This window comes from Perca fluviatilis, chromosome 8 (assembly GCF_010015445.1).
Source record: "Perca fluviatilis chromosome 8, GENO_Pfluv_1.0, whole genome shotgun sequence".
NCBI classification, from domain to species: Eukaryota; Metazoa; Chordata; class Actinopteri; order Perciformes; family Percidae; genus Perca; species Perca fluviatilis.
The window spans coordinates 18106693-18129982 of NC_053119.1; the positions used below are offsets into that span (position 1 = coordinate 18106693).

Here is a 23290-nt window from a genome sequence, read left to right on the forward strand (position 1 = left end):
TCACTGGTGCTACCTCCTTATATACAGTATGTTGGTACCAACAGCTTCACTGGGAGGGTGAAACACATGGGAGGTTTGCAGTAGTGCCCAACCAATAAATCAGTTGGGCCGATATTAACTTATTTCATCAGTCTCAGCCCATTCGTCAGCCAACATGTAACAAGAAATTGCACTATAGAAACGTCCAAAATATGTTTGAGCTAAATTGTCCACCAAAGAGGACTGATAAGTTTATTTTAGTACATATCTTTTGTTGCATTTCTTTAAAAAACTAATTTAAGGGATCCTTATCAAAATAATTAGTTCATATAATGTATTTATGTAAAAAAAAAAAAATACAAGCTGATATATCGTCATCAGATTTTCCTTCAAATATTAATATCAGTATCTGCCTCAAAAATCCAGTATCAGCCAGGCTTTTTCCCAGCCACCCTTGTCCCAGGATGTTTTCATTGCCTACCTGGTATTGTAATGGTAGTATCATCACTACAACTTGAACATACTGCGTTTATATTTTCAATCGTAAGGTTAGTGGGTTAAAGCTACATTGTGTAAGAATTTCTCCCATTTAGCGGTGAAATTGTACATGTCAACCAACTGAATATTACTTTCTAGCCGAGCACATTTCAACTCCTACGGTGGCCGTATTATTCCAAGAAGTGCTATCGTTATTCTGTCTATTGTACGAGTTTAATAGTGTAAGGCAATGTTTACAGCGTAGGAGAGAAGCAGCGGAGGTTTGTGTTTTTAATATATTTCTCTGAACAGTATGAACAATCATGTCAATGAAACCGAAATTAGCTCTTAGTATCTCCATCGTTTACACGCAGCTGTTCTAGCTGTAGCTAGTCTGTGTTACAACTCCATTACGTGAGTTGTGTGCCAGGGAAATCACGACACATATGATTACGTTAATGTTACAAGGTAGACAATCCTTTTTCATCATTGACGCGAGGAAAAGTATGCTAGACGTCGTTCTAGCGTTATGCACAACCATGCTATAGTTAGCCAAGCAACTATAAAACTTTTAATTTACACAAATAGGCAGAATTACCTTCCTTTTGAGAAGAAAGCCGGCAACTTCGGCGTCCCTTTTTAAAATCCTTGCTGCTTATGAGCTCTTTCCATCTTGGAAAAGCCACTCCAATATTATCTTTGCCTGTCGCGTTGTCGTTTTAATTCTCTTTTTAACTTCCTTGGCGACTCCATTATCTTCTCACTCTCCCTGGCATTCGTCACGGTGCCACTGAGTTTAAACTTGTGAAAGGTGGAGGTATGTCCCTCTTTGGGTAATGTATTTTAAAGATGGAGGCGCAACATGGCGGCCGACTCGCTCGGATGTATTCTGAATGATTCTGAATGTCAGATTCTACGCGTACGAGAATACTTTGATTGGTCGGTGGAAGTCATTACACATGAATGAGCACATATTTGTGAAAGAACAAAGGTTTTGCTAAGAATCAACTAAAAAAATTACACAATGGAGCTTTAAGGTCGTCCACCAGTACAGTTAACATTTAAATGTTAATCTGACAGCAATGTTCAAACAAGTCTTTTGTATTGGGAAATCATTCACTGAAGTCACTGCATCTGTAATGTAATTGTAGTTTTTAGTTTTTTAAAGGAGGGGAAGCTGATGACTGGCAGGATGTTGTTATAGCCTACTTTATGTCTTGTTTTATTGTCGTTTTATCTTTCTTTTTTATAATCCTCATAAAAAATTACAAAATCTAATTTGGCAAGTGTTTATGTCATGCAATTCTAAATTGATGCCCATGTTTCAGTGTCCCCATAAAAAATATAAATGAAAAAATGAATTGTGGCTTTTTAGTGGGGATTAAAAAAAAAAAAAAACACTCACAGGCATTAAAGTTACTCAGTTGCTGTTTTTTTTTTTCAATCACATCCTGCCCAGCACAGATGTACATGCGTTTTTATTAACTTTAACTTAAAAACTAGAGGTGGGTGTTTCGCCTTTAAGAGTTAAGAAACTTGAAACTGTTTGCGCAACAATCAGTGCAGCTCACAGCCGCCAAAGTGTCTAGACTAGCACATGATGGTAGTCAGCCAATGGCTCCACCGCTCTCCTCGGGGGCCCCGTGTGTGTGTGTGTGTGTGTGTGTGTGTGTGTGTGTGTGTGTGTGTGTGTGTGTGTGTGTGTGTGTGTGTGTGTGTGTGTGTGTGTGTGTGTGTGTGCGTGTTGTGTGTGTGTGTGTGTGTGTGTGTGAGGAAGCGGGGGGTGGGGGGAGAAAAAAGAGAGAAACTGAGAAAGAAAGGGATCTGGGCTGCAGTTTGGTTTAGATCTGAGTAGAGAAGCAGGAGCGCGATTCAGCCCCGGATTGATCCTCTCATCGTGTCATTTCAGCTCGCAAGGATATTTTGTTGGGATTGTAAAAAAAAAATATATATATATATATATATATAAAGTAGATAAGAAGTACACTGACATTTCAAGAAGACGACAAGGATCCTGATTTCTAGTGTATTTTCTTGGGATTTAATCGCCTCGAAGTACCTCATGCTCTACGTGCCGGTGTAAAAAGTAGATTTGAGCTTGTTAGAAGTCCGAAACTGTTTCAGGCTGCGAGTTGCCGTCTTGGGTTGAAGGCTACTGGCTTTGGATTATGTTTCTATCCAAATAGAGTATATTATGTTATGTTATTATGTATTCTACTTTTTTTATTCGTTCGTAACAAACATATAAACAGGCACTTCCGCAGCGATCCTGGATAATAAGTCACATTTTCACCTGCTTGGTTATTTACAGTAGGCTATATTCGGCTAAATGAATGCATTTTGATCGGAATGCTGCAGTGCATTTATTGCGCGATTTTGTTGTAAATGCAACAAAATAGCCTTCATTCTGATGTTGCGGTTTTACCACCAATGCTCGTCAGTTGGCTGTGCATGCATTGCACGGCATTTCACAGACATTAATGTTTTGCAACGACCGGAGAAGTATCTGTAATATTCGGATATCCGTACAAGAATAAAACCCTCATATCGATTGTCAAGTTGTCGTATGTTCAGGACGAAACGCTCAGGTCTTGTGCGGCGACTCTGGAGAAGCCGTTTGATCCCAGATACAGAAGGGGAAGATGGAAATGGCCAAACTTGTGAGGGCTGTGGGGACGATCTGTTCGGAAACAACCCAGAGAAGATTCCCAAAAGGGAGCTCAGACCGATGACCCCTAGCGGGTCTCTTGTAGGGGACATAGGGGGTGTGTGCACCCGCAGCCCCGTAGAGAGCAGCGGCTTGGGGGTCACGTCGGACCAAAATGGGGGTGCGGTGTGCGTCCAGGAGCAGGGGAGCCCTCGCTCCATACAGGACAGAGAATGCAGGACGGTAACGTGCTGCTTATTTAAAGACCGGGACCACTGCGAGCTTAGGGGTCCAGAGACGGCTCGGGGTACCAGGGATCCAGGCTCGTGTCACTTCGTGTTGAGGAACCATGGACCACGGGATAGCGGCTCTCCCGAGGCGCAGGAGGCGATGCCACGCACGTTGCTGGAGCAAGAACTGAAATCAGCCACATACTCACTTTTGAAAAGGCTAAAGGAAAGGGCGCTGGATACCTTACTAGAGTCAGTGGAGTCCAGAGGAGGGATGCCAAGCGACTGTGTTATGATTTCCCGGACAGAGCTGAGGTTGGGCAGCAATGTGGCGTCCCCACAGCTGCTTGTGTGTAAACTGTACCGTTGGTCCGACCTCCAGCACCCTGCCCAGCTCAAACCGCTCTGTGAGTGTAAGAGCTTTGAGGCCCTGGACAGTCCAGCAGTATGCTGCAACCCCTATCACTACAGCCGGCTCTGTGGGCCAGGTAAGAGCATCTGCCAGAACTGTCTGTATGTAGCACCTTCAGGCCTAGCTAGATGCTGCTTTTGGGGGTGCAAAGTCACCAGGTAGTCCATTCACAGATAACCAAAAGGCATCTGGGTCTATACTGTTTGTTTTTGCAGCATAGGTTTTCTCTTGACTTTGTCTTCAACCACAGTCATGTAGAATACCATCTTTACTTCTGAACATGCCTGTGTTTAATAAACACACAAGTAAATCCTGCATATCTTAACAATTAGGCATATTTTGTCCATTTGCCAAATTATTATATAGAGAAGTGAAAAGGTCATATTGATACACACACACATGGCAGAAATTAACTTTTCAAGACTGTAAAACTGTCAAGGGCCTTTTAATATGCTCAGAAAATATTTCCCTAGCACCATGTTTTATTTGTCTGGTATTGTTTGGCTTACTTTATACTTGAAGATAGAGAAAGGCTGGCCGTTTGATTAAATAGTTAATGATTACTAAGTATAGCAAGGTGAACAATAATAAAATCCTTTAGATCTAAAGTAGATTTGACAAAACAAATGTGAGACAGTCTACTCTTGTTGCTAGTTTGATGTTATTCTGATGGTATAGTCAAGAAAAATACCAACATGCACGCAAAATATTGAATCATTTTAAAATACTTTAAAACATTTTTGTTCCCTTGTAAGTTGTTTTTGAACAGTTTGGTGCTACAACAGAACATCGCTCACACTAGCCTGTGAAATCTAGGCCTTTTGATGGAGAATGTTTGTTTGGACTGCTGTTGTCCTTACTACTCTTCTAAGTCTGAATGAATTCCATAATAACATAAAGTTCATGACATATTTAGTGTGGCTGAATAGGTCAGTGCCTTCAGTGTGATTGTACAGCCGTTTTTGGTTCCTACCTCGTTCCTTGCAGGGTTATTGCCAGGTAGTCCGATCAAGTGTATGACAGCGTACGATTGTATAGACTCCCTCAGAGGTTTGGACCTGGTGCCATAGGTCAGTTTAGTTGTTGTGGTAGAAGATTAAGCTTTATTTTCACAATCAATGAGCTATCTATGGCAGAACCTCCCTGACCTATATTAAACATTCAATTTTGGCAGGGGGCAAACCTGTGATTTGGCAAACCTAAAACGCTGGGCCACTCGACCCCACTGACTCCCGAGAGGGAGAGGGGCACATACCCCATATTGGGACTAAGGCTCGTAGTAGACATAGCTCACATGCGCTCATGCGTGGCCCGATAGAGCTGGTATTTCTTTCATGCTATTCAGGAAGGGGGGGCTTCGAATCAAGACCTTAATCACTGTTTTTTTCATTGTTTGCAAGTAGGGAAATAAGAAATATGGAATTGTATGAGACAAAGATTCAACACATTAAAGACACTTTAATTGAAAAACAATTTAATCCATTGTAAAAACGCAACTCAAAAAAAGATGCCTAAAAACGTCTAGTTAGCATTTGTCAACTGCAGTTCCATCTACTTGAGTCTGATTTTAGAGCTATTTGAAAATAAACTACTTGTCTCGGTTTTATGTAAGAGATTTTACAGAATAAAACAGTACTAATGTTTGGCAGATGGCTTGGATTATAGTGACTTAAAACTTTTCCCTTTTATTTTGCCAGGCATTATACTTTTAGAATGAGATCAGTTTCAAGTTGCGCTTTAAAAGCCCTTTTGTCCTAAGGAGGTCCCCTCATGCTATTTAGGTGAAGGAGTGGTGATAATATACAGTTTGCATACTACTGGCGCCAGACTGACTAGCTGTGTATCTGAGTGACTGAGTTCAGATCCCAGCAATTACTGCCGCCACTCTTAAAGGACCCGCTGCTATTATGCTTTTCTCCTTCCCCTTTTTCCCTGTAGGCGAGGTCACAGTGTGCGCACAGTTTTCTTTCCTTTGTGATTTTCCTTCTTGTGCAAGTTATTCTCTTCATTTCTCTTCTTTCTATTGGATAAAATCAAGGTCTCTGAACACAATGACGTTAAAAAGCAAAGATTTACTCTGATTTATTCAACTACTAACTAACAGTTATGGTTAGTCTCTGTGGTTGCTGTAACCTCTGCTTCAGTTAAATAATATGTGCTTAAATAATAGAAACAAATAGTGTTCTGTTGGCTTTATTATTAGCTTTTGAACAAAATGATTTGATTCTGCAGAGTTGAGATGTAGTCTGGTGTGTACTTTCAAGTGGAAGTGAAAATGTTTCAGTAGTTTAGTTATTTGTTCAAGCCTTTATGATGGCTTGAAGTTTGTTGTGTTGGCATGTTTCAAAATATGATTGAATTACTGTAATATGAAACATTGAATAGATTGGGATCTAGATGTGCAAAGAAGCGTGTATATGTGTTACAATTTGTTTACAGTTATTTCACTCACCAGCTTTGTCAGCCGCTTTACACTTGTTAACACACAATTATTGTCTCTCAGTATATGAGTCAGTGTTTCCAAACAGTGCTTAATACATCTCAGTTAGACCCCCAAATAGTTAATTCAAGTTTGAATGGCACAAATATGACTTTCCTATGTTTAGTGAACAACAAAACAGTAGTTTTACCTTTCTTTCTTTTAAATAGCATTCATTCCCTTTATTAGGTTATTGACATGACTGTTTTGTGTTACAGAGTCCCCCCCACCACCTTATTCAAGGCTTTCCCCTAATGAAGAACACAAGCCACTGGGTAAGTGACACAGATGAGCTCTGTGGCACCTGAAGCTTTCTATTCCATCCTTACTTATTATTTCATCTGAATTCTGCTATTAATATTGATCATCTGTGTTATGACTTGTAACCAGGTAGTTGTAAAAGTGTAATTACTTGATTTATTATATTTTTCATTCATAATTTCAGATATTATGAGCCTGTAAATTGCAAAGGGCACGGCCAGTCTTTTGTTTAGGCTCTGATTTTACAGGAAGAAAAAGGAATTAATTGATTTGGGACATTTTTCTGGCTCTAATTAGGCACAGTAACTTGCTAACTGCATGAAAGCTTTGAAATGAGACCTAGGTCAGCATGTGGTATGATGTCAGCATGCCAGCCAGAGCCAGTGTGGGTAGTATGGTGTGGGTAGTATGTACTGTGGGCTGCTGGGACTTTGGAGCCTGGCTGCTAGCTGGGGCTGCAAGTCTGAGTACAGCTGATGTTTCTGGCAGCATTTGGGGGGATGTCATCAGGTAAAGCCTGTTAGTGAAGTTGCCAGGTTATCCACTATGTGATGAAACCCAACATGGTGTTAATTGTTTTGAATTTGATATGAAATATAAATATGTTATTGTCGAAATGAAGAGATACAGCCATTGAGTGTCCTGTGGGGATAATTAGTGAGAGTTCAGACTTAATGCAGATGAATAATTTCTGTTTTATTCCCCACAGATCTGTCAGACTCCACATTGTCTTACACTGAAACTGAGGCAGCAAGCTCACCAAATATCACACCAGGTGAATTCTCAGGTGGGTGTGTTTCTCCAGCTGTCACCAGTTTCTAAATGAGGAGTTTATATCCGAGATGTCTTATACTGATTTTAGAAATGAATGATCCAGAACTTTATCATCCAAGAGGAGCCGCTCTGTAATTACTAAAGTAATTTGTCAAACATGCCAATGTGTTTTTCTCTTGTGATGTACATTTAGTAAGAGTAGGGGACATTTATTTTTTGGTTGGCACAGTAGACATACTGTATCGCTTTGGGTGGTCAAATGCTGTCTGCAGCAAAAGTGTGGTTTGACATACAGTACACAGACGTGAGTAAGGTTCTAATCATTTATTTTTTATGACACGTATCGCATACTAAATATCCACTTTAATTTTTTGACTTCATTTTGGAAACATGTGAGCAGCTTTTTGAAGTAGGGCATCGTATAGTGTCATTACCTAGCTTGAATAAAGAGTAACTGTATTTCTACAGAAACATAACTTGCAAAAGAGCTTCCACTTAATGCTTCATGTGAAAATATTATACAGTATTTAGTACTCTGTTTGATTAAAACCGATTCTTGATGATGAAATCCTCCATTTGGCAAAGATCATTATTACATGGATTAGGGGCTTTGCTTTTTCCCTGAAGTATGATTAAAGTTGATAGTTGGAGTAATGAAGCACATAAGACAGATTTTAATTTGTAAATAAGAGATACAGTATGTGTCGTCCATGCTAATGTGTTTGCGTGTCTCATATATGAGAAAAGTACAAACTATGAATCATCATATTATCATGGTAATAACTCACAGAGATTTCATGACTCTGATTCAGTGCTGCATTGTCGTGTTTTTCTGGCTTTGAAATGGTTAAAATAGACTAGCTTGGAAAAAAAGAAAAGGGAGGTATATAATTCTGTCAGAGTGTACTTTAACAACAGTTCAGTGCCCTAACCCACAGAGCGTTTGAGTGTATCTGGATGAATATGCAAAATTATGAAGATAATTTCATTTTGATGTTGCACTGTAATTCTTCTTATTAAGGGCCATTAAGAACAGTCAGAGCTTTAAAGATAAAGGTTTCATTGTGAGCGGTGCAGAGGTTCAGTGGGGCGTGTGCGTTGGCCACAGAGCCGGCCTCCCCTCCTCTGTTTTTCTTTCAGAAATATTTGAGTGGGATCAAACTGTAATAAGATCCAAGCTCGTTCAGAAACACACACAAGCACACATAGTTGTGCACATGCATGTGCACAGACACTCACACGTACAACTCTATCAAGCCTGGCTGTAAGTGGGCTGCAGGGAGGGGTGGGTTCAGGGAAATGGAGTTGCTCCTGTGAATGGGGCCACACCAAAGGAAGCGAGTAGAAACAGTCCTGTCCTCTGATTTGAAATGAAACACTCCTTTCTCATGGCATAGAGTAAGCATGCCTTCCCCCTCATACTAGGGCCACAGCCAGCATGCACAGTATCATGTGGACGGGGAGTCAGAGCCCTCATTTTGGGGCTTGAAGGGAACAGCTTTTCCTGTTAAAGGGTCTGCCATGGCTCAGAGGCCTGGACACTGAGCAGCTGACATGGCTACCTGGCGAAGTATTCAGTCAGCAAGGGCCCCTCCACCCCAGTACACATGCTGTCACCACCTCAGCATGGCCCGGCGACACTCCCTGAGTCAACAAATGAGGAGCTTGTCAGTGCGCGCACCACAATTCCTCAGAGACTGTGGTGAGGAGGGAGGATCTGGACATGCTTGGCTTTGGTTTCTTCCAACTGTGTTGCTGCTTGTACATCCCGGGCCAGATCACTCTGCATTGGCTGTGACACACTCGGCAACTTGGACTTGGGAAGGAGAATGACCAGCGCTCCACAGGGTGGTAGTTTTCCATGCCGTGAGCTAATTTGTGTTGCCAGTTTGTCTCTGATCTCTCAGTTGCATTTGGCGATATGATGGTTCTTTGGTTTTAGATTAAAAAAAGAGTGTCCATGTTGAGTGAAACAAACCATTAGCATCTTGTCAGTGAAACAGATCTTCCATCAAGTATTGGCCACCATGTTCCATCATAAGACCGAGAGCCTAAAGGCCTTCTTATGAAGCCTACCTAGTTCTGCTTTAATACACAGGCATGTACTGCATATTGTCATGTTATCCTGTGTTAAAATTGTTGCTGACCTGGAGATGACTTTCTCTGTGAATCGCCCTGCAGTTCAGATAGAGAGTGTGTAACCTGAGTTCTATGGTATCCAGATTCCACCCCTTTTGCAGGAACAAGTAAACCTCTTTAAAAGCAAGTCTAGGGGGCACTTGGTGGATGGGTGGGGTGTAGTCAAATAATCAACTACAGTTTATAGCCATGGGCTACATAAATACCCACTGAGCATTCTTCTGCATCACACAATGGCAGAGAAAAAAATCGGAACTAGTTAGTTTGGTAGATAAGCTTGTTCTTCCACATCAACCGAAGTTCTAAATATATATAGTACAGTGGAATTTGTAGTAGTAGTAGTAGTAGTAGTAGTAGTAGTAGTAGTTCTCCTTCTGCTTTAGATTATGTAGTTCCATGTTAATATGAGATCTGTCTTTAAAACAATACACTCACACGTTGTTAAGTTAATGTTACAGTATCCTTCAAGTGCAGATACATTTCTGTCATCCCTCTGGTTGATTCTGGCAGTTGTTTAACATGCTAAAATGTTCTTACTCATGCATTCTTGAAAAGCTTCACTATGTGCACATTATTATATTACTCTCTAAATGTTAAACTCATACCTTTAGTTACTGTGCATAGACATTTCAGGCCATTCACAGTGTTTTATTTAAACGTGGCTGTGTGGGAAAGAGACAGCCCCACCAGGCACTCTGTGATATCAGTTTACGTCATGAACAGGCCAAGCTTGCATACACAGTATACCTTAGTACTGTGTGTGTGAGGGAATGTGCCTTTGCTGGTGTTACCCTCGTAGTCTGCCTGCACACCTGTTTCCTCACTGCCTGGGCCTCATCGTGTGGACATCAGAGTAAAGCCCTTTGAAGCAGGTCTCATTGCTTCCTGTATGACTGTCTGAGGGGGTGTTTTCCCCCTACACATTGACTTTATTATGTCAGTCACATTGTCTCTGACATTGGGGGCTCTTTATGTTTGTCATTTCTTCATTATAATGCTACTCTCAATGTGAGGAGGCATGCCAAGATGTCTCTGCGTTGCTACTTAAGAATTTCAGTTGTTGAAGATCTTTTTACGAGCAATGAGTGTCACTGTGTGTAGTGATTACCATATTAACAATGTTTATGTACAATAAATGACGCACGCTTTCCCGTTGCGACTGGTTTAAGTTTGTGAAAGCATGGCTCCAGTCTGCCTACATTCTTCAGTCATTAGAGGTTGTGTCCTCAATCAACGCAGTGGAATAACACTGAGTGTACACGCTCATGTTGGTGTGAGTTGAGATCACCTATGTGAATGAAGGGGCTCCCTCAGATTTCAGGGTCAGGTGACCAGAAGACATGCAGAGTGACCTGAGTCATTGTCCTTTTTTTTATTGCCCTCTTTTTTTCTTCAACTTCCTGAGAGTGCAGGAAAGTTGGACTGGATGAGCGGAAAGAATGAAAGTTGTTAGACGTGGATTACACAGAGTGCTGTAGCGCTTGCTGAAGGCAAGAGGGCATCAGCAGGTATTCACGGTTCCCACACAGTAATCATACAGTGCTCTCCTCCGTCTTCCCGCCTGTCTCTGGAGGAAAGGCCAGCGCTGTCTCTCTAGATGTCTCGTCTGCAGACAGACAGTGTCAGGTCCACTTTGGTATTGACTGATTCTTCCAGGCAGAACAAGGCAGTTAGTAGAGATAGATGGGAAGGGCCTCATGTGAGTCACGTAATAGATTGCTCAGGGAAATTACAATGTACAATGCGTAGGTGCTGGGGGAAAAAAGCATCTGTAAAGCGTTTGTTAATACATTTTTAAGTCTATGTTTCTTCCTCAGGGTCCTCATACAAGTCCAGATACATACTGACATACATTCACACGCAAGAGCAAAGTAAATTAAATTGTGCAGTCAATACTAATCACAGCCCGCCCGTCCGTCTGTGTCAGGAAGAGGCCAGCACTAAGGATCAAACCATTCCCTCTGTCTGTGTCAGAGACAGTGGAAATGCATGGAATAATAAGGCTGTCTAATCAAGGCATGTGATGCTTCTCTTGATTAAAGTAGATTAGACTGGACCCGTACTTCTTGATCTTACTCTGAAGGCATGTAATTCCACTTCTGCTATGAACCAATTAAATAGCATATCTACTGTACGCATCTAAAATAGTTTGGGATAGATTGCACCTCTAATTTCCCCTGAACTATCTTGTTATGTTTTTCCGCATTAGATCATCTATTCAGTTGATTGCAGTGGCCTTGGTATTTAATGGATGGCTCTGTTTTTTTCTCTCCTGAGCTTAACTGATGCTGGGTGACACAATATAGGTGGCACATTTACAGCACACCCAAATCCACAGCCAAATGATGAATTTATAGCTCTAGAACCGTCATATTCAATTGAATGCTAATAATTGTGGTCCTGCTCCTCTGTCTTTTGAGAATTGCTTTCAAATGTTGTGCATCGAGTATATACAGCATTTATTTCCGCTGTGAGACATCTAGCTGTTTTGTAGCAGCGGTGCACTGACTGCACTGCTCAGACAGAGGTATGGTCTGATGGAGTGACAACTGCATCAGCATATAAGCAATGTCCCCCTCCCACCTCGAGGCATGATCCTCCTGCTCCGTCCCACAGACCCCAGAGTGATGCAGCACAGGCTCATCTCCCCCTGCAGCCTGGCACATGGCCTCAGGTTTCCACCGCAGCCCTGAGCCTTCCCAGCGCCTGGCCGCCCACACTCCCTCAGGAGCCCCAATGCTCCAGGATACGGGATGTGGAAATAATGTGACTCGAGTGCTTCCACCCTGCCTCCCGAAATCAGGTTTTGCGGATTGTTTATTTGAGGGGAAGGAGGCCTCAGACAAACATCCTGTTTTAAAAAGCTGCCTGGGTTTTGTAGCAGTGCAGGGCGGTGAATTGCCCCTTTGACAGCGGGGGGAGACTGAGGAATGTTGAAGAGAAGGCCAGCATCTCGGGGGAAATGAGGGAGCTCTCCTCAACCATTTGTCATGTCCAGTTTTCTGAGTCCATTTTAAGCAGGGGGACGAAGAGTTGAAGCTATACATCCTGAAGGGTCTTGTGCTCTATTCTCTCTGTAGTGGTGTAGGGCCTGTACCCACAGTCCTCGTCTCAAGTATCCGTTCCTGTCCTGGGAGGCTGGCTTCCGTTTCCCCTTACGTAACACACATACACAGAAAAAGAGCCATTGATGAGAGCAATAAGGCCATTTTTTATTTTCCCTTTCTCAGCATTGTTAGACTGTGGTGTGTCAGAAATCCATTTTCAACTTGTTCTCTCAGGGGTTATGACATTGAGGATCCTCACTAGAGTTCTCCGCGGTCCTATTGGCTTTCTAATATATGTTTGTTGTTGTGTATGGAAGTGGTATTGCGTGTTTTTGTGGTTGCAGTGTAGTTTGTTTCCCATCTGTCAGATTGCAACTTCTTCTGGCCATGAAATTAGGATCTTTTACTTTTTGTTACCAGCATTTTTGAGTTTTGTAAAGACTTTAAGATGTAAGCCAAGTCAAGATTACAACAGCATTTCCAATAAGCCTTTCCATAGGTTCATAGTAGAAAAATCTCTTTAGTGTGGGCCTACTGTGTCAAGCAGCGGAAATGTGAGTTTGTGCGAGTAAGCACTTTTTTATCATCTTAAATGGCCACATAAATGGAGAGGGGGGAGTGTAGTTGTCATTGTGTTGAGATTTCTTTTTTAAATTGCCACATAAATGGAGAGGGGGGAGTGTAGTTGTCATTGTGTTGAGATTTTTTTCTACACTAAATTTGATCTAAGAGTTGATTTTCAGTCAGAACTGGCAACACAGGTCCTAGACATGGTGAGGTAATGTGACCTCTACGTGCAGAGTGAAAGCCATGCTAATCTAAAGCAGTCCTTGGAGAGGCCTGAAACATGTCAACAGAAACTAGCCTGCTGAGCTTAGTATTTATCTGTCTCCGCTTGGCAAGCCAGAGTGGTGCCAGTGCTGCTGGGTGTTTGACGAACTTCTGAAGGGCTCACAGATAAAGATAAATCTATAGCCTCATACATGACTATGAGTCTAAGCTCACAGTGCTGCGCTTGTCATTTGAATTTACAGACTGTACTGTGCTCAGGATAAGGTGGACTATGTTTCATTTTAGGGCTTACCACACAGATAGAAATTACACTCTGTAGAAATAACAGGAGGTGTGCTCAGGCTATAATTCCTGCCCCATATTCTACCTTAGCAAACAAAGAGAGTGAGCTAATCTTGTCGTGTGCTCAGGGAGGGCTGCTGTTACCATCTTCTCTTCCTTCACACCGCAGCGCAGCACCAACCTCCACCAATAGCTCCATTCATTCAGCTCAGGGCAAAGGGTTACAGCAACAAATAAAGAGCGTGCAATGCCATTAAAAATGTATGGAATGTCCAACTGTTAGTTTAGTGTTTAAGTGTGCCTCCTCTCAAGGCTGAGAGGGGGAACAATACTCCATTTGAGCTGGCCACTGTAAATGTGCTAGCCTTGCAATGCCTGGCAAGCAGCAAGGAAGGAGTTGCCAGTTGTGGATGCTGTTTTTATTTTCTGATCATTTTACTCACAATTATAAATCCAGACACTAGCCTTGGTCAGCTATGATTAAGTTCCTGTGGTCTGATTGCTGGCGAAAATAGATTTAAGATTTTCTTTTCCCTTCCTCCCCAGAGGAGCATTGACAGTTGTGCCTGGACCTATGGCTGTCTGTATTTTTAAAACTCAGAATAGCCAGCGCATTCTTTGAGTCTCCAGAATGCTGTGTGTGGATTAACTGTAAGGGCCCATGTCATTTCAACATCTCTACACAAACCTTTTACAGCCAGAGGGGAAGGATAGGAGCTTATTGTTGATGTGTTGAGCAGTACACTCCCACTGTATCAGTGCCTGGTTAATTTTCTCTTTGTTGTACATGTGTAAACTGAGAGAAAGATACTTGAATCTTTTTTTTTCTCTCTTTCCTTATCTTGAACTTGATCTGCTGGAGCTATATCTTCATTCCACTCCCTTGTCCTAACATGGGGCCAAGTATGATAGACATCATTCAGAGCCTTTGATCTTGTTCCCGAAAGATGAAGCCTTTTAAATCTGAGCAGAAAACCTTTATTTTGAGTGATAGTCCAGCAAAACACCCCTGATAAGTTAGTGTTTACATGGCTTAGCCTGTTCAGACCATGATATTTGTTTTCTGGGCATGTACAAGTATTTATGTCCTCAGGTTCTACACAAACCGCAACATGACAAGGCAAATTGTACGCTGTAAACTGTACATTGGGATAAAGTTTTTGCAAGTAGTAGTTATTACAGAGTGAGACATAAGTCATAAACATGCTTTTGTGAAAATTCTCATTGATAATATTCCCCAGGGAAAATTGTATTTACTTTTGTAATGTGTGTTTTACTTATCTTTTATTTGTGTGCATTTCTGAAGTCTTGGCTGTGTGGCTCAGTACGTGCAGTCAGGCTGTCGCATTTCAGGGTACGGTTTAGATTAGAGGTCTGGCTGTAGCTTCCCCCTCTTCCCCTCTCTGTGACTGCCAGCACATAATTTACTTAATGAAATCCTGCCATTCCCTTTAGCTTCAAGATTTTTTGCAGATGTTGACAGGGAAGGACTTTGTGAATTATTGGAAATGTTCACTCCTGCATTTTTAATGAATGTCTTGGTTGTTGTGAACGGGCTGACTTGTCAGAGATGGGGGAAACAGTTGTCTTTGTTTGGGGAGCTGGTGTCTGGATGCCCGCGGTGGAGCAGTGTGGGTTACAGCCCAGCAAGTGTTGTGATTGAAACAGAAACTCTGGTGCCACATTATCCTGACAGAACACATTCTCCTCACAGACTCTGATCCACTGGGCCGATCAATAGGAAACCATTGTTTGAACGGCCACTCTGTCCATCATAGCTGGTTCACCTCCCAGCCCAGTGGAAACCAAATACCTACCTTTCACCTTAAATTAGTCCGATTAATATAACTCGTAATAATAGAGTTCCTTGTTATTGTTCATTTGAAACTAAGCTTTTAACATAGCTTGAGTATATAGGCCAGCTAAAGTCTTGCTATTTGACTCTGAAGAAAAGTGTTAAAGTGCTCATATTATGCTTTTTGGCTTTTTCCCTTTCCTTTATTGTGTTATATATCTTTTCTTGCATGTTATAGGTTTACAAAGTGAAAAAGCCCAAAGTCGACCTCAAAGGGACTTACCATCTCCATCAGAAAACACTGTTCACAAACTGCTCCAAACAGCTCTACTGTAGTCCAGCCTTTACTTCCGTGACAAACATGCGTCACTTTGTAACACACGTTATAATGCTTGCCTAGCTGCTAGCGTGGCACGCCCTCATACTCTGCAACTGACTAGCTAGCAGAGCTTACCTAGGTACTGCGCATGCTCAACACACAGGGTGAAAAGAGGAGCTGCAGCAATGTGCAGTACAACAAAAATATAGTGTTTTTTGAAAATTAAACCACCATGCAGCCAACACGTTCTCTCTCACGTGACGTGTGATTTGGTGAGAATTTTTCAACCAACGAGACTCTAAAAGTAGAAAGAAAGCAACCTTCTGGCTGCACCCCCACCCCCTACAGTCCTGACCAGAGTAGGAAGTTAGGAGGCACAGAGAGGGGAGGAGGGGGGAGTTCAGGAATGTGCATGGTCTCCTCTACTCAAACACTCCAGCCTTCTTGGCTAGAACCTCCCTCACACACTTGCAAACAAACACAATGACACACACACACACACACACACACACACACACACACACACACACACACACACACACACACACACACAAACAGATAGGTTGTATGAGGAGGTGAAAGGGCACAGCCACCCAGCAGGATGTTCGCTGAGTGTTTTGCTTTCTGTGCTCTCTTAGACTTTGCTGGCCTTTAACGCCGCCTGTAGATATGACATTTACAAACATTCCCCACAGTTTTCACAGAGATTTGACATGCCCTGAATGACTCTCCTAGGCCTCACTTGCATCACCACCATCACTTGTGCTCTGTGTCTCTGACACATTGCAGAGCTTTGGAGGAAACTTTGAGGAAATGAGCAGCACATTATCTTCCCCTAAAAAGAAAAAAAAAGGTCTTCTCCCTCAAACCAGTGGTCTGTTACTCGCGCGCCCAGACGGCTCCTCCATATTTGCCTCCTTAGTTTCCTGTGCTTTTTACACCCTCTGTTGTTTATTGATTTAATTTATGGATTTTGTTAGTTATCTGCTATCAAGGGTACAGCACTTTTCCTCCCTCATGGGGTCATCCCGAAACAGAAACGGAGGGAAAGTGGAGAGGAAATGGATGACAATGTAAAGCATTCCCATTGTGACAAGCCAGGCTTGGTGACTGGATTCAGTTTCTCCGACTCCCACAGTGTTTTCTCCCAGCACATCTCTCTCTCTCTCTCTCTCTCTCTCTCTCTCTCTCTATATATATATATATATATATCTTTCTCTCGCTCTATATATCTTTCGCTCTCTATCTCTCTCGCTTTTCAGAGAAAGGCCAGACCTCGGGGAGAAAAATCCATAGACATAGAAGAGCAGCTCCAGTTAGCGTGTCTGTCTGATAAAGCCGACTTTGATGGCAGTGATAGCCCTGACGCCAGCCTAAATGTGGCCTGCTCAGGGGTTATAGTTGGCCTGCAGGAACCATTGTCTACAGAATTAAAGCCTCACCATACTCTGAACAGAGGGGGAGGCTTTATTTAAGTTCCACTTTGTTGTTTTAGTTGTAAAAGAAAGTTAAATCGAACAAATTATAGTAGGGGGTTGCACAGGAATGCACAAAGAAAATAATTTGTTCAAAATTTTCACACACAACCACAATGTACACACACACACACACACACAGTCGTTATGCACCCCCCTCTCCAGCAGCCCCCCAGCCTATCAGTTCATTGGTAGAGTCTAATAGCTGGAGGGGAATCTAATCCTTGGCACAGGATGAGAGACTGCTGCTTTCCCCCTCCTCTCCTGGCTGCTCTCCTCCCCTTGATTGCACTGCTTAAAGGGACTCGCAACAGTGTTTTTCTTTTTTTGTTTCTCTTCAGCAAAGTTTTGCAGAAATGAGTTCATCTCTGCTCCCCGCTCTGGATTAGCAGAGATGAAGTATAATGGAGGTGGCCCCAGAGCTCGGTGGTGAGATGTTAGCACGGAGGGGAAGCTGTTGTTTGTCTGCCTGTCCCTGACACTCGGCCTCCCATTCATCTCACTCCAAGGCTACGGAGCTGTTTACCCCGGGGCAGCTCTTTTCGGCTTCTCCCTCTGCCCTTTTTTCCCCCTCCTTTTCATGCTGTCTTTAAAAGCATTACTGGATGATCATCAAGGATTGCCATTGAAACTTTCAAGCCCCCAAATTTGTGTACTTAGTAGTAATTATCCAGACTCGACCTAGAGTGCAAGGAACTCATAGCAGGATAATTTGCATATGTAAACCCGCGGAAAAGGCTTGAGCAAGTTGTGTTTAACAAAGGCATATTTAAGGGTTGTGTTAATAACATCTTGGTCTTCTCTCATAACAGAGGAAAAACAATTGTATAATTGTATATTTCTTTGGCCTGTGACAACCACAGTAGTCTATATTATCATTAGTGGTGGAATGTAAATAAGTACATTTATTCAAGTACTGTGCTCAAGTACAACTTTCAGGTACTTGTACTTACATTAGAGTATTTACATTTCATGCAACTTTGTATTTCATTTGACAGCTTTAGTTACTAGTTACTTTAAGATTCTAAAGACAAAATATTTGAGGATCTTATAAAACATAAAGCACTGTTATAGATTAAACCCAACAATTTAAAAACGAAGGTTCAAATTAGCTCTACCTCCACAAACTAAAACCGTAAAAAGCTGCTTAAAAATGACTGCATCAGCAATAGTGATCCAATAACATCATAGTATAACACTCACAGGGGGGCATTCTTCTGAATTATGAGTAATAATTTTACTTTTTATACTTTAAATACATTTTGCCAATAATTCTTACATCCATTGCATGATTTTTCACTTAAGTGAAGGATCTGAATTCTTCCTCCATGGCTGATTATCTTTATGCAATCTCATTTTTCATGCAGAATAACAATTGTGTTAATATCTTCCAGCGAACTGATAAAAGTCTGTGTTTGTTGTCAGACCTGATGTCCTGCTTTTGATACTCCGGATTCCTCCAATCAGACAAACCACAGGGAAACATTTTTACATGGTTTCAATGGAGCTCACGCCTTGTTATGGAAATCAAGCGTTCGTTAAATCTCTGTTTACTATGTGACTGTACTAAGACTAAGGTTACTTTTGATACACTAAAAGTGTCCGTGCGCTTGTTATATTTTGAATGTCGTAATCTGTTTACTTATTTCTTGACGCTTAAGGGAAAGCCAAACAGAGACTTATCGTCATCATTTACTTATCATATTGCTAGAACACTGATAGTTGTTCTATTCCATGTATTTCCTGTTGGCCATGGAACATTTTGTAGACCAAACAGCTTCCACAGATCCATGTATCTCCACTTGTATTTATACCAGCACTTTGTGTCTGGTTATGTAAGGCTTCAGAGTTGATTAACTCTTTCAAGTGTTCAGATCATTGACCCAGGCAGCAGGAACAGGAAGTGCAGCGGCCAAACCGTGGCTGCGTCCATTGACTCTGAGACTGACACTAAGAGGAGAGGCTTTGGAGAATAAAATAACAATAATAACATACGCTACTATTCTAATGGGTACACAGAGCTGTTAAAAGGTGGCAGGGTTAAATGGATGCAGAGCACCAGTAATTGCTCCCAGCCCGTCATGGCTCCGCCCTGAGCAGACCCTCTGAAAGCCCAACATGGAGTCACAGAGAGTTGGGTGTCTTTGCTGTGGTCAGAAGGGAGGAAGACATACGCCCTCCCTTCACCGCTTAACATCTGACTTTTAGGTTTGGTCTGAGCCTTGGCCTGGCCTGTATCTGCATTAGTTTCTGGTCATAAAATAATAATTATAGCTGGCTTCATACTCTCTTATATCAATTTGGAAAAGGTAAATAAACATTTACAGACACATGCAAACATCACTGAAGAAACAATTTTTTCTTAAAAATCTCAAAGACTGAGCATTTGAAGAAGTGCGAGCAGAAGGCAACTTAAGCTCTGGACTAGAGGCCACTGTTGCTGTGGTGATATTGTCCAAACAGTCCGCAAATTGTTGATAGCTCTGCTCTGTTTAAGAGATCCTAATGAGTACTTCTCTCAGGGCCCTCACCTCAGCACCCCCACCTAGCCAAAACACACAAGTTCAGGACAAAAACACAAACACACTGGCTGAAGTTCTTCCTCGTCCAAGCAGACACGTGCGCACCAGACACACGTAGACGCTTAACACAACAGAGCGACAGGAAAAGGCCTGGCTCATGGTGTGCTCATTGTCTTCCCTCAGGCTTAACATTTGATACATTTCTAACCTTTGTCCTGCTCATTCCTCTTCCTGGTCCTCGCAGTCTTACTGGCTACCTTAGTTCCAGGCTACGTGTGAAAACTAGACACTATTGACCAAATTGCTTTTGCTTTATTCTTGCCTTCTAAAAAGGAGGAGATGGTAGCCATTTGGTCTTTTGTGTTTGTGTGCACAGTTTCAAAGTGAGTTTACCTTGATGTGTGGGCTCCATTTGATTTGAGACAATAGAGGGCCATAAACAAGTTGAGGCTGAGTTCTTTGTGTGGCCGAGCCGTGCTGAAGTAAAAGCTGAGCTCAGAGTGGAGGAGCAGGAGTGTGGAATTCACTAATGGCACATGCATGTTGGGGCCCCTGAAGAGAGGGGGTCATTTCAGCCATCAGTGTGTGCGCAAACACACAGAGAGCCTGTCTGCAGCTTCCCTCCACCCCCACACATCCCCACTCACTCTTTAGTCCCCCTCCACAACACAGAGCCTTGAACCAGCAGGCGTTTTGTCTGTGCAAGTCTGGTCAACGTTTTTGCTAATCTTTGTATAAACTTTACTAGTGTGGGTCACTCAGCAGAAAGGTTAAGTTGGGTGGGAGGTGAGCAAGGCATTTTGTTGCTGTGTGGATCTGCGATGCTCCACCTTAAAGGCGTTTGTTAATGGGGCGGGCGGTCATTAAGCCCTGTGAGCAGAGAGACTGAAAGGAATGAGGCCACAGGCCCAGGCTTTAAATCCTCTGTGCCAATAGACTCTCTGAAGCAAAATAATGGCATCACTCTGTGTGTGAGTTAATGGGAGCTGATAGCATGAAGGCTGGGGGGTCAGCGGGTCACGGGCTTGTGCTAAGTTGTCAGGGAGCTGAATGCCGTCCCTGGGCCCACAGCAGGGGGAAGAGCTCGGGGTTGGGGGAGGGAGACCCCCTGCCTGGCCCTCTCCCGTCACCCCCACTCTTGTGGAATGTGACGAAGACGAGGAAAGAGGAGAAAAAGGCACCCTCATTCGGGAGAAGTAAAGGTTAAAGAGATGGATTTGAGATCATGGGACTCTCAGTGCTTTTTCTTCCTCTTCCACCAGCTATGAGCAGCGTGGACTGAAGCAGTCTCAGAGTACTGGGTGTCTGTTCACTATGGTGAAGATAGAAGTCCACCTAGGGAGCAGTAACTCATGTTTGGAGTGCTGAGGGCTGTCACTGGAAAGAGTTCACCGACTGCAGCCATGAAAACTGAATTAACAAGCTGATTTACTAGACAGAGATGTTTAGGAATTAGATGCCAACTTTGTTCCGCTGTAAAAAATGAAAATGTGTTTTTGTCTTAAGCAGTGTTTATTACACACTGACTTTTCAAAAAATAGATGTCTTTTATCCAGCCCCAACACACTACTGCAGGGACTTATTTGCCAATTTTCAGTGGAAACACTGAGTGTAATCCTAAATTAATTTTAGTAAACATGATCTGTTTTGAAAGTGCATGTGAGGAGCAGTGACTGCCTGCCTCTGTGCTGGGTGGTCAGTGTTTAATCATTACATTGCCCTCTTGAGGCAGAGGAGGAAACTGCAGGTCTTTAGTTGGACAGACCTCACTACACTCTCCACCCCCAGGATATGTATTGTTTATGTGTGTGTGTGTGTGTGTGTGTGTGTGTGTGTGTGTGCGTGCGTGCGTGTGTGCACGTACGCGTTCGTGTGAGCATTCAGCGGTATTTACACAAGGCTTAGATTTCAATACAGTGCCTCCTTCAGTATTTATTGTGTGGCCATCTGCTCTGAACAATAAAAATAGATAGTTAATCCGGTAAAACTTTGGGCTTCCTTTTTTCTAGGCCTGTTTGCGTTTGTTTATGTTTTGTTTAATGACTGTCCCTCTGTCTCTTCTAGATGCCAGTACGTCGCCTGATGCCCCTAAGCAGAGCCGCCACTGGTGTAACGTGGCGTACTGGGAGCACCGCACACGCGTGGGTCGCCTCTACACAGTGTACGAGCACTCCGTCAGCATCTTTTATGATCTACCTCAGGGCACAGGCTTCTGCCTGGGCCAGCTCAACCTGGAACACCGCAGCAGCACTGTTCAGCGCACACGAGGCAAAATCGGCTACGGCATCCTCCTCAGCAAAGAGCCGGATGGCGTTTGGGCGTATAACCGCAGTGAGCACCCCATATTTGTCAACTCCCCGACCCTAGACGTGCCTAACAGCAGAACTCTGGTGGTGCGAAAGGTGATGCCAGGCTACTCCATCAAGGTGTTTGACTATGAGCGTTCGTGCCTCCTGAGGCACACCACAGAGGCTGACCTCCTGGACGGACCCTATGACCCCAACAGTGTGCGCATCAGCTTTGCTAAGGGCTGGGGCCCCTGTTACTCAAGACAATTCATCACCTCCTGCCCCTGCTGGCTGGAGATCCTCCTCAACAACCACAGATAACACAGACGGACCCCACCAACTATCCCAAATATCATCTACCTAGATTTAATATAAAGTTTTATATATTATATGAAATATATATTATACTTGTAAATACGGAGTCATTTTTACAATGTAATTATTTATGTATGGTGCAATGTGTATATGGACAAGAGGAAAAAATGGAAAATGCACTTTGGCTTATATATATTATATATATAAAGATAAAAAAATCTTTCAATACCAACTTGAGAAATTATACAGCAAAATTAGGATGAGCCTGGATTTGGTGTATAGTTTTCATATACTATTAATATCCAGACAAAAAGCTAACACCATTCACACATTGATAATAAAGTATTCGCATAATAATTGTCTGTTTGGTTTGCATCATTAGCTGTTTGTTTACAACACATTTAATATTTCTCTCTGATTTATTTTCATGACATCTTAACAAGTGTATTGATACCCTGAGGACATCAGTAGACTTAATCCTACCTGTTGGGATTTGTCTAAAATACCAACCATCACAAATCTCGGTATACCACCATCTATTATACTCATGTATTATATTACATACTGTATATGTATATTTATGTGTATACTGAAATAAGGCATATGTCCTTGTGTGGCATGTGACATTTAGGCCAAGGGTTGAGATCCTTTTTTCCCAATTAGCCTGGGAGCAGATGATCCGAAAGATCCGAGTTGAACTTGTTCTCAACTTTGCCAAGCAGAAAATGATCAGAGCTGTCATTTGCCTCTTTATATGAGCAGTAGTGTGATGTCTACACTTGTGGGTACAGAGGAGTTAATTAAAAGACCAAAGCAGATAACTGATTTTTATATTTCAGTAGCATCTACAGCATCGTGTTCATAACTAGATTTAAGACAAGCTAACTCAACTGATCCACATGTCCTTGAGGTCCTAAGGAGCCTCAGTAATGAGGAGCGAGAGGAGATGGTGTAGTGGAGGACAGTGTAGGAGGAAATGATGAAACTACTCAGGCGATCCTTCCGAAGTTGTTTCTACTTCAGCACATCATCGTTGGCCCGTGGTCGCAGGTCTCAG

At 42.5% G+C, this 23290-nt stretch overlaps 1 protein-coding gene across 2 annotated transcripts; it reads left to right on the forward strand.

Annotated features, from left to right (window-relative positions):
• The first annotated feature begins 2283 nt into the window (after positions 1-2283).
• smad6b (SMAD family member 6b) lies at positions 2284-22590 on the forward strand. Of its 2 annotated transcripts, none has more exons than XM_039807520.1 (4): positions 2284-3821; positions 6443-6499; positions 7195-7260; positions 21695-22590. In XM_039807520.1, the coding sequence occupies exons 1-4, from the start codon at positions 3023-3025 to the stop codon at positions 22237-22239; spliced, it is 1467 nt and encodes a 488-aa protein (XP_039663454.1). In that variant the 5' UTR covers positions 2284-3022; the 3' UTR covers positions 22240-22590. The 2 variants fall into 2 exon arrangements, with proteins under 2 accessions (XP_039663454.1, XP_039663453.1); XM_039807519.1 differs by having other exon boundaries at positions 2285-3821; positions 7195-7272.
• Positions 22591-23290: the final 700 nt, after the last annotated feature.

Excerpts from the sequence above, each read along its gene's own strand:
- smad6b (XM_039807519.1), top strand. The coding sequence starts at position 3,023 with ATGTTCAGGACGAAACGCTCAGGTCTTGTGCGGCGACTCTGGAGAAGC. Across the intron at positions 3,822-6,442 it reads CAGCCGGCTCTGTGGGCCAG|AGTCCCCCCCACCACCTTAT; the intron begins GTAAGAGCATCT and ends TTTGTGTTACAG. Across the intron at positions 7,273-21,694 it reads CACACCAGGTGAATTCTCAG|ATGCCAGTACGTCGCCTGAT; the intron begins GTGGGTGTGTTT and ends TGTCTCTTCTAG.